Below are 11,652 nucleotides of genomic sequence, written 5' to 3' on the forward strand. Positions count from 1 at the left end.
AAAGCCGCTATTTCCATCTTGTGGAAATAAAATCCACATGCATTACACACACGGTTGGGTTGTTAGCATCTAGAGTTTTCACAGTTTTCACAGTTCTTAGATGTTAAAAGTAAAATAAACCTCTTAAGGAAACACACCTAAGTAACATAAGTGCATTTTATAACTCTTGCTGCTTGAACAACTTCTGTTACAGGATGTACAGAGAATATTTGGCCCTTGCTAAACCATCAAACCTCTTGTAACCCTGTGAGTGATGTGGTTAAGCACTGAGCACTTTAATTAATGATCTCTCCCATCTTAGTTGTAGCAACACAACTAAACAATGGGACAACTTCCTGATAAATCTTTTTCTCCCTTAAATTTGAAATAAATGTTTAATGCATGTTTTCATGTTGGACTGCTTTCAGTCTTCACAGCTACTCAAGTTAATGCATCCAACCTTGTACTTGTATATCAATGACAAAGCCCAGCACAGCCAATCACAGCATGTCTCTGACCGTGACAGCTGAGCTGTGCTATAAGACAGGAGAGAAAAGCATTAAGAGAGGAGAAAAGCAGTAAGTGATGACAAACAAACGCCTCGGCCAAACGTAAAGACAAGATTAGTAGTAGCTGGATATTTCATCTCAGGTAACAAGGTACTACACAGAGTATGTGGTAAGATTATTAGTCTTGTTTACTTACTAATTAATCAAATAATTCCTGATTTATTTGACTATTTTCTTATACTGCACATATGTAGGTGTTCGTGTATCGCTGTTTGTGTTAGAAAAATACACCTGGTGCCTTTAAGAAACTATTTGGAAAAAAAAACATGTTTATAATCAGTAATATAACCATTAAAAAAAAAGTATTGTTTTGATAATTGGAGCTAAACCTCCAGAGTATATTCTGGCCCCGGGATTGTGAAGAAAAAATCAAACAATACCCAGGCCTAGATCAAAGCTGCACTGGTAGTAGAAAAGGCAGGAAGAGGGAATCATCAGAGGCTGTGTTAAATCTCCAACGTGCATTTATGCCTGTAAACTTATCAGAAGCAGATCTCAGTTCCTCACAAAATATCCGCTGCACTTTTTTGTGCCGTTAGTAACTTCTGGGAAGACTAAAAAGTCAACAGTTATTTCTGAGAAAGAAAGAGAAACTGTGTTGTTAATAGTTTTGTTTTGAGCCTGCTCATGTCCTACAATTAAACCGTGCACTGCTGCAATGTCACAGAAAAACACCCTCACAATACAAAACCTATTCCATTCTCTTTTTATTGCTCACTGCGAATTATCGGTTCATGATGGCATGAAAGGAATATAACCAGCTACAATCATGAATCTCTCTTGTGGGAATAACAGGCTAGAAGGAAGGTTTATCTGTTTTTTGGAAGCCGCCACGTTCCCAGTTCCTGTTTCAATACAGTGAAGCTTTACGACCCACACCACAGATTAGCTGCTTAACGTAAATATACATATACTTAACATCTCGATTCATCCCTTACCTTTACCAGTGCTTACAGATAGACTCCAAAACTTGTATATATCCATTAATTTATATGTATTAACAAGCAAGTGTGACACTAGTGAGCTGAAGTGCATTAAAATACAGTCATGGCATAAAATTCGTTGCTTTCCGTGCACCGTCTTGTCCTGAACAGGTGCGACTCGACAAGCCACAACAAGCTCATCATCGTTTTTAATTAGCCGGGTATGGTGAGGAAAACATTACATTCTGCACTTGAGAGGCGGACAAATTATTTTCCACCCACCCACGCACACGTACACACACACACGCTGCATCGTCAGACTCAATCGAAAGCAACCAGTCAACTTTTCATAGGTTCCAAGTATTCACAAACCCTCAATAATCTTTAAAGGTGTGTTTATACTTTACCTTACAGCATCTACCCTAAAAGAAAGAGAGAGCTCAGACACGAGTTGGGACTTAAGAGCAAAGGTTTGGATTTTTCAAGTCTGTCTTAATGCAATAATCATATTTACTGGGAGCTGTAATTATTCCTCATGTCCATACTGGGATGTGATCTCCTTCCTAGTGCGACTGTACTGCAATAGATGGGGGACAAAATCCACAGTATTCTGTGTAAAAATGTATTTTTAAGTTCAGCTGAAGGCAATATGAGTCTTCTGCAGTCTGATATAGTCAAAGAGAGGAAAAATCCCCAGAAGGTTTCGTACAAAATTCCCTCGCCGTGCTTCCCCAGAGATACTTCTTAGTGGTTGCATCTAGGTTTGTACCCAACGCCGGCAATGAAACTACATAAAAGATACTCGCTTGATCCGTCCGACTCAAACCGCTCATATTAGTCTCAGCTGAACTTTATAAGTCGTTTTTGAACAGAGGGAGGATTGTGGATTTTTGGCCCACATTTCTTAAGTGGAGTCACATTATAAAAAAGGAATCACATCATGGCCATTATGGAAAGGAGGGATGATTACAATGACCAGTAAGTCGGTGTGTCTTTAGCCCAACATGAAAATGTATTTGAATGGAAGCCAGACCGGTGACGCAGCAGGTAACGCAGAGGCTGTCAACCGGCTCAACTTTGACCGCAACATGTAATACGTGCCGTTTACTTTATGATCGTCGCACAAAAAAGATAAAACAACTGCTGCCATGCAACCAGAGTTGTTAAATCCTGTCTCGTAGCATTATAAACCGCTGTGCAGTGTTTCGCCGTCTGATAAGCCACCGCCAACGCAGCCCCAGGTGTTAACAGTTTTCTGTTTTCAGTCAGAACACCCGTTTACCCTTCGGACATGCATGTAACATGTGAAAATTGTATTAAGACAGACTTGATAAGATCTGAACCGATCCTTTAAGCCTCGTGTTTCGAGAGCACAGGTACTGTAAGACTGACCCATTGTTGGGCTGCCAAGTCCTCCAAAGGCACCAGAACCGAGCGCTCCCAGTGGGGTGAAGGGTGGGGATCGGCCATACAGATCTAAAACACAAACGCAGACAAACATCAGAAATACTGCGTTGATCCAAACGTTCATGGAATAATATTTCTACACAGGCGTTAAAAATACTGCTGACACTTCTGAAATACTTCCAATTAAATGTGAGAACCTTGACACAAAGATCAAAACAGTTCTACTGAATCACAGCTGAAGAGAATTTGTTATATTTATGTTAACAGTTATGGAAACTCTACCAACAATAAATATGCAACTGACCTTGCCCATTCATTAATTAAATCAAAATGAAAGTGAAATCTGGAGTGGATTCAAAGCGACAGACATTGTGGCATACAGATGTGCCTTTTTAAGCTGCTCTTACCCAAGTGTGCAGCTGGTGCGAGGAAAGAGGAGTGGGGCGTTGATGGAGAGATGAAAGGAGCTGAGGACGGATTGACTGGCCCTGTGGGAATGAAGTTGTAGTAAAAGAAAAAAGAAAATGTCACGAGCAATCAAGTCAGACGCGTCGAGCTACTCATACACTTCACGCTGTGATTCAAGCAATGCTGTGAAACCTCAGGGATGTGAAGACTGGATGGATCAAAAAGACAATAATGACAGGCGGTAAGAGAAAGCATTGGAGAGATCTTTAAGAAATTAGTCAGAATTATGTGTGCAGAAGTGAAACACGAAAACAAAACATACCTCAGACAGCCTGTAACACACTACTCAACATCCTGAAGTTGTCAAATCAACAATAAATTCACATTCTCTCAACTCAGAGACAATAAATGTTTAGACACACACCTGTCGCTGAGAACAGACTGGGAGGCCTGGTCAGATCATGAGTGGGAGGCAGGGCTCCTCCTATGGGCCCCAGGGGTCCCAGTCCCCCAGACTTGTGAGGATCAGCCTGCATCAGCTGAAAGAAACGGACAGGAACAGTTATCTCACTTTGATACGACTACTTTATGATTTTAATCTCTCAATGGGGCATTTCACTTGAATTTAATTTACCAAATCGGGGAAATTCCACACGTTTTCATTTAGAAACACGTACCTTTTCTTTTTTCTGATCTCTTAGAATCATCCAGGCCACGTATACATGCATAGCACACCATTTTCCTGGTTTCTGCACAGCACAAAAGAATCACAGGGGTTTAACTACGTATGTATGTACTATGTACAACTTAAAGCCTTTGCACACAGAGTCAGATGTTCTTCCGGTTGTTTCCGAAATATCTCGTCTAGCCTCAACACAAGGTTGGGGGTTTTCCAGCTGGAGATAACGTTACTCCCTAAAGCTCAGTATGAGTTTGGGAAGATAAAAAGTCAAGTGAAAAACGCAAAAGCAGGGATACAAGAAAATCACGGGTGATAGAACAACCACATAGATTATACACGGGGTAATTTCTGGGTCTGAAATATCTAACTGGGTGTGCAAGGGCAGAGAATAGACCAGTAGCAGTCCAGATTACAAGTGAGATTAATGCAAAGAGTGAGTGAAGCAGTGAGGAAGTAACAGGCTGAAGATTTTAAGGAGCCAAGGGATTCAAAAACATCTGTTTTTGCTTACATTACTGATTTTCAACGATGTCCCAAATGGATCAGTTAGCTACAAGAGAACAGAAGTGTGAAACCACTTTTAATCAACATATCTCACTCTTTATGAGGAATAGTGTTGCACTCTTTACTGCACTGACTAGCCCCATGTTGCAGCACATCCTAGCCTAACCTGGCTGTCCACATCTGTACAGTTATATGCAATCAAAAAGGAGGCAAACTTTATGTTTTAAGTAAGCATGTTGTCCTTACCCTGGGGTCTTTGGGCTGCAGGTGGTGAGGCACAACCCCAAGTCGTGCGCTTATATCAGGACCCGTTCCCTGAGGGACAAGAGGCTGTCACACACAGTACAACACATCAGCAACAACCTACTAATCTACTGACTGACATGTTATTTTCTGTCTTTTTCAGTGACTTTTGTCGCGTGTTCTCACTGTGACAGATTCTGAAATCACTTTGTCAGAAGTAAGGAGTTCACAGCCTCGTTTTACCTTGAAGCAAACATGTCAGTGCTCCTCAATAAATTATCCTCCAGCGTTTATTGTCTGGAATGTCCCAATTGTTATTAAACACGCTTCATATTTTCATCAGTGCGATCCCAGTGTGGGTGATTAAATGACTCTGGCTAATGACACCAGGTAATGTGAGATGTCCCCAGACAAAATGACGTCTACTGGACGCCGAGGAATAAGTAATATAAAGATGTGAAGAGTTTTTTTTCTCACCTTTGGCTGAAATGCTCCTTGCAAGGAGCTGAAAGGCCCAGTGGGAGGAATCACAGGCTGGATACTCGGCACTGAGGGCGGTGGGTATTGTTGGAAAAACTACCAGGACACAAACACACACATACATATATCTTAGTAACCGCTGAACAAGTTAATCAAATCAATGTTGTTTTGTGCGCATAAAACCTTGTTATTTTCTCGTTGTCTTATTGTTTAATCTGCTATTTATCAACACCTAAATAATCAGTAAGATTATACAAGTACTCACAGTGTGTCGGTACAGCCCGTCCATTTTGCCAGGAAACTTATCAAACTAAAAAAAAAAAAAAACACAAGCAGTGCGTGGGTTAAAACATCGCAAAAAAAACACATTCCAGCCACGCTGGAATTTCAAGTACGACACAGATGTTCAGCACAACAGCGGAGAGCATCTCACCAGAGGCGGTGCGGTAGCTGTGGGGTGCAGGAAGGGTGTGAAGTGTTGGTGTGTGTGCGTGTGTTGGTGCTGGTGGTTGTGCTGATGGAACTGGAAGGCCATGGGTGGGATGTTCGACTGGTTCTGCGACGTCCGGCCCGATGAACCCGGGGCGGAGCTCGATGCTGATGGACCACCGGGAGTGGAGCGGCCTGCAGCTGCTGCGTTATTTTCAGCCCCTGGGACGCTGCGTCTGCCCTCGCGGTCTTGTGAATTCAAGTAGTGTGAGTTTAAGTTGTGACGCATTATTTCCTGATCTAGAGTGGAAGGTGTCAAAGTGAGGGAGAGAAAAGAAATAACGTTAATTGGTGAAAATAAAACATTCACATCAAAATCATACACAGATTAGCTCTTAAAGGTGAGTAAACGTATAAAATATGGCAAATGTTGACATTATAATACATCATATCAGTATTTATAGTGAGTAGTAGTAGTAGTAGTATAGTGCCTGCTCTTATCACTTGCTAGAACTAGTTTGACACACAAGACTAACACATTCAGGATATCTAGTCTCCAAATACAATAAAGCACATCATGTAGCTTCTGCTTTATACAAGGACTGCAATACTCGCAGTGATCAGGCCTCACTTCATCAATAAATAACTTCCTCAACACCCGAGACAACCGCCAGAGGAAGTCTGGGTTTGGTTTATTTTAGTAACTTATTAGTCATCGTGTTCCCATGAACAGCTCAAACAGACCAACAGACTGTAGCAGCAGTGAAAAGTAGCTTTCCTGTTGACTGTACCTGCTGCAGTTGAGTGGGCAGGACCTTGGAGCAGAGGGGGAGGGGGAGGCAGGCCAGGTGAGGACGTAAATAGGGCCCCAGAGCTGGCTCGGGATGGGGGTCGGAGGGGCCCTGAGACTCCTGAGCCCCTGTTGTAGGGCAGCGACACACTGGTGGAGGGAGTCGGGGGGCGCATGGAGGATGAGGAAGATGCAACAGATGAAGCAGAGGAAGGAGGTTTGACTGGGGTGCTGCTCCTGAGAACAAAGAAGTATAAATAATGAATCAACTTTTCCATTTATAAACACTGAGCCAGCAGGGATTCATTGTAAAAAACATAAAAACAAAAAGGTACTCATACCTGTTGTAGATGGAGTGAGAGCGTCCAGGCAAACCGAGGAAGGATTTGGGTTTGGAGAGCGGGGGACTACCGTTGTGGCGGCTGCCGTTGGGCCGGGGGACGGTGCCTGAGGATTTGACCGGGGAAGGCAGGAAAGAGAAGGAGGTAGAAGAACAAACCGGCTCTGGGAAATGCTGCTCCAAGCTTTTCTCCTGGCTTCGCTCCAGGCCAGAGACTCTCGGGGTCACCATCAACCGCGAGACGCCGCCACAACGGGCCGGTAGAGGCGGGCAGCTCTTGCCCATCGATGTGCCCATGTTTGAGGGGGCAGGCTCCACAGCTGAAGAACAGAACAGTGTGAATTAGCGCTCAGGTTTAGAGGTAAAAGGAGACCAAATCCAAATTCCAAGGACAGTCAGAGCTGGTTCAAAATAGACCCGAGGAAAACTGGAAAAGTCTGATTCACGTCCAGCCCTAAGATGTACCCCGAGGCGTGGAAACTCATGCCTCAGGGTACACGTCATTACTGACTTAGCCAGACTATCACCAATAAGAAGTAAAATATAATATATATATAAGAATACACACATCACTCTGATAAAATCTTACAAAATGTATCAGCCAGCGAAGAATAAAAAATACACTAAAATATTGTTTTGATATAACAATTTTTAATACACTACACATATGATGATGTAGGATTAGAACTTTTAGAATAATATTTACAATTAATTAACTGAATGAACCCATAAAAAGAAGGAAAATAAAATTATATAATAAATTTCCTAGCAATAGATAAAAACACGAATAGACCGATGAAACGTTTCCTAATGAGCAACCAACGACAAGACATAAAGGAAAAAGCCAGCAAACGATACAAAAACATCATGGAATACCAAACAACTTTTCTTTCATGTCATAATCGCATCAATGTACAGCACAGTGTATGCTGTGTATTCTGATCTTTCATACTTTGGTATAATCGACTAAAATCGGCGCCAGTGTCCCGTTGACTTAAAACGTAATGACACAGGAAAGAAAGCAGTCACAGCTACTTTAATAATTTTCTGTTAAGATCTAAATATAGAGCGTTTACTGACACATCAATTCACTGTTTCATGAATGTGAAGCAGCAGAAATGAAGCAAACTCAATTTCTCATTACCTTTCCTAGTACTGACTGTGAAGACTGGGTCCATGTCATTGTCGGAGGCCTACACGGGAGAAACAAAGATTTAAATTAATACACAGAATTTGTCGAACCATATCAAGACTGAACCAAGTGCGACAATCTATTAAGCGAACCAACAAATGAATTACATCTTTACAAGCAGCAAGAGAACGAGTTTATCTTGTTCCTGTGCAATAATACTGTTTAATAGCGACAAAGTTTCTACAAAACAGGGCAAAAAGTGTCAAACATTCATTATCTGATGAAAAGAAAAGCCTGGAGTTAAGATTGATAACCATGAAGCTGCACACACCTTGTCTCCTGTATCGCTCTCTGTGTCACACTGGAAGAAGACGGGGAAAAAAGAAGACAATTCAGATCTACTCGAATATTTCAAACAACGTACAGTTTTTAAAGCAGTCTGCAGAAAGGCTGCACACCGATACACCAGAACATCATGTTCACTTCATGTTCACTTCATTATCAGGAAGAAAACTTACAATGTAGCCCGTCTCCAAAGGGTGTCGCTAGAAAAAAAGAACAGATAAAATTGTCTCTAATGGGTTTTCAAATATGTTTTAAATAATGCTAAATGGAAAAACTGATTATCAGTGATTAAAAAAAAGCGTATAAGAGGTTTACATTTACACGACTTTATTTCCTGCTTGTACAGAATCACCCGCTTCATTAACAACACCCTCGAACCGTGTGTGTGTTGAAAACCAGTTTTTCTAGATCACAATCGGTGTCAGGATATACAGGTCAGCAGCACCGCAGAAACGTACACACAGTATTTGATTAAGAATCAGCTCGACAGCTCACATGACGAGGCGAAGGCAGAGCCAGCCGCCGCTTTAAAGCTCAGTAGAGTCATAACTCAATTGTTCACCTCTATTCTTCTCCTCTTGTTTCGGCTTTTGTTCCAACAACTGCTGGAGTAGCTGTGCGGGGCTCCTTCCTCCGGCTCCGACAGCGGCCCCCCACCGTTCTCCTCTGGCCCTCTCTTCCCCTTGTTCCTCCTTCCCAGCATATCAGTGCGCTGACTGGGCTTCAGAGAGCAGTCCATCTGATAAGGAGAGAGGAGGAAAAACAACCAGCGTTTACGTGTCTACAAATAAACACGAATGTGTACGCCTGAGGGCAAAGACCACAGGTTAGCTGCACGCCGATTAATTTCCTGACAGACCTAATTTCTGCGTCGCTTCGACTCTTGAGTGATCGCAAAAATAGAAACACCAGAATGATGTAATGCAATACAGCAGCCTGCAGGAGACTATTGCTTCTGCTGTCTGTGTGTTGACTCGACTGTGTTTTGTGGCTTCGTCCTGTTGAACTTGTAATATTTTGTCCACTTTACTTTAACGTATTTAAAACAACAGCGTAATAAAACTCCTGTAGAGTTTAATCAATACTTTGCTGGCAAACGTTCAGAATGGGGGTGAAGAGAAAATCACAAAGGGACAGTATTAGTATACTGTATTAAAGTACAATGTGTAGAAGTTACGATCTTTCTGATCAATTATGATCCGAACTATCTCCACCAGGAGGTCCGAAGGTAAAAATTAGGAGTTAACAAGTTAGAAAAGAACTCCGCTAAACTAAATTATTATTATTTCTTTCACCCGTTTCAGGAGAAATGCTGGGAAGTATCGCCTCTTCGGGCCCTTTTTAAGGCTTGGCTATAAAAGGGTTACAAACTAAAAAAGGTTGAGAACCAGTGACTTAAAAAGGCGTCAAAATAAGTGAATGAGATCCAAATAAAGTAATTTCCAATGCACGAAACAAGTGCATAAACAGCTGGAAATTACAAGGTGTTGTTGCTGCATATATTGCTCAACTGCTTGTTGGTAGATAGACGTATAAATAAAGACTGTGAGAGCTTAAAACGGCCACATATTGTTATTATTCTGTTTGGTTGCAAAGTTATGAAGTTCCTGCTGTTTATTGTAGAAAGATACAGCAGATTGTTGCATTTGGGATGAATAAACAAATAAATAAATGATGTCTTAAAGAATAACTGAGCAGGAAATTCGAAATTCGGAAAAAGGAAATTGTCACATTCCAGTAAACGTTGGTTTTTTTTCTTCTATTAGCAGTTTCAGATGGTAACCAACCATCAATTTTTCACCTTCACGGGTTTATTTGACTGTAAAATCAAGTCACCCAAGGGAATAGTGGAACTGTGTGTGTGTGCAGTTTTGTGACGTACGCTTACTGACAAATAAATTTGGTTTCCTGTCCTGATGCAGATGTCACGAGACCCTGAGGGCAGACGAACTGATATTAAAGATTATTTCTGCGCCGCGTGTTAACGACGGGTAAATGTGTACACACACGTATGACGTATGTGCCAACTCATCGACTTCCTGTCCGTCAGGAATGAAAAGTATTATTATTAGTGAGGAGTACTTAACGTAATCTCCGCGGCGAGTGACACACAGTTATACTTTCTTCCCCCTTTCTGTTTCTGAAAAGCCATTTGGCAGCTCATCAACACCTCAAAGAATTAGGACATGAATAATTAAGGCCTCTCCAGAACCCATCAGAGGATGCCTTGGGGTTTGGGGTCGGGACTGAGTGGACGGCTTTCTCCTCAACGAGGAATGACGTCAGAGTAGAGAGGGCGAATAATCTCACCGGACGCTAAAGTGCAGAGAATAGGGATTATTTTATATATTTCGGGATAAAAAAAACACTAATTTAAGGTGGTGAATTCCCATTATTGTGAATATTCTCACTTGAAAAAGCTGTTTTTAGCTCGCCAGGATACGGTCCTCTGTTTGTTTCCTGGTTTATTTATTATTTTATTACACATTTAGGTTTAAAATCCTAAACCTGTCACAAAAAAAAGTTAAACCTGGATGTGTGGACAAGATCAGGGAGATGATGTGTCCCATCTGTGACTCAATCAATGTGTGTTTTCTTAAGAGAAATGTAATTTAAAGTGATTCCAGTATGTTAAAGTGTCATTTTTAAAGTAGGGAGAATATTTTAGGGCTGCAAGATATAATAAAAAACATCAAATTAAGATTATTTTAACAGATTTAAAGTTGTTAGTGCTGGAATTATAATTTTAGCATCAGAAATGTATTTTTTTAACAAGTCTGCAACAAATAAACGTGTTTTCTTAAACCTGGAGAAGATTTGTGGACTCTCTCTTTATAACTACAGCACATTATAATGTTTACTGTCACAGTTTGCCTCCTGTAATCTGCATATTGTGATTAACTGCAGCCCTTATTGCCCTGATAACATCTCTAATATTCAGGATAAAATAACTGTGACCAAATATTTCACTTCTTTCCTTTAGAGAGAACATTTAAGTTTCACTGCTTCTGCCCATCAACTCAAATAAAAGAGAGGAAATGAGCAGCAGCTGCCTGCCACGCTGCATTACAAACACTCCTCCATCACTGTGTTTATTCCAACGCGGAAAATAACCCACGTTTGATGCCCGACAGCTGATTCCTGCTGCGGGTAAACACACATTTACCTCCAGCGCCTCCAGACTGATAAAGCTCGTAATAGCGAAGCCATCGATGATGTCTTCCTCGCAGGACACAGACTCCCTCTTCCTCCGGCGGGGAGGCCTGTGTCTCCCAAACCCGGGCCGACACTCCCTCCCACCCGGACCCAGGACAGCGTTGGTCCCCTCCCGGTCGGAGCCGGAGGACAGGGACGTGGCCCGCTGCTCGGCCAGGTTCACCCTCCTCCGCCGCCGCTCCCTGTCGCGCTGTGATCGGGACCG

At 41.9% G+C, this 11,652-nt stretch overlaps 1 protein-coding gene across 4 annotated transcripts in view; it reads right to left on the bottom strand.

The window, feature by feature from the left end:
• The window catches only part of fbrs (fibrosin), a gene marked incomplete at its 5' end in the record, with an annotated part of 15,295 nt that extends 3,643 nt beyond the window's left edge, over positions 1-11,652 (bottom strand). The window contains 16 exon segments of one of the 4 annotated variants that reach the window (XM_035669651.1): positions 2,864-2,947; positions 3,286-3,366; positions 3,711-3,825; positions 3,964-4,035; positions 4,480-4,518; positions 4,719-4,787; positions 5,193-5,291; positions 5,461-5,505; positions 5,629-5,924; positions 6,416-6,651; positions 6,756-7,074; positions 7,899-7,947; positions 8,218-8,247; positions 8,405-8,431; positions 8,794-8,970; positions 11,398-11,652. In XM_035669651.1, the coding sequence (XP_035525544.1) occupies positions 2,864-2,947; positions 3,286-3,366; positions 3,711-3,825; positions 3,964-4,035; positions 4,480-4,518; positions 4,719-4,787; positions 5,193-5,291; positions 5,461-5,505; positions 5,629-5,924; positions 6,416-6,651; positions 6,756-7,074; positions 7,899-7,947; positions 8,218-8,247; positions 8,405-8,431; positions 8,794-8,970; positions 11,398-11,652 (1,993 nt within the window). 4 annotated transcript variants of the gene reach the window in all.

The sequence above is a fragment of the Morone saxatilis genome, unplaced genomic scaffold (assembly GCF_004916995.1).
Source record: "Morone saxatilis isolate NCDOM2014 unplaced genomic scaffold, NCSU_SB_2.0 Contig1, whole genome shotgun sequence".
Taxonomy (NCBI): domain Eukaryota; kingdom Metazoa; phylum Chordata; class Actinopteri; family Moronidae; genus Morone; species Morone saxatilis.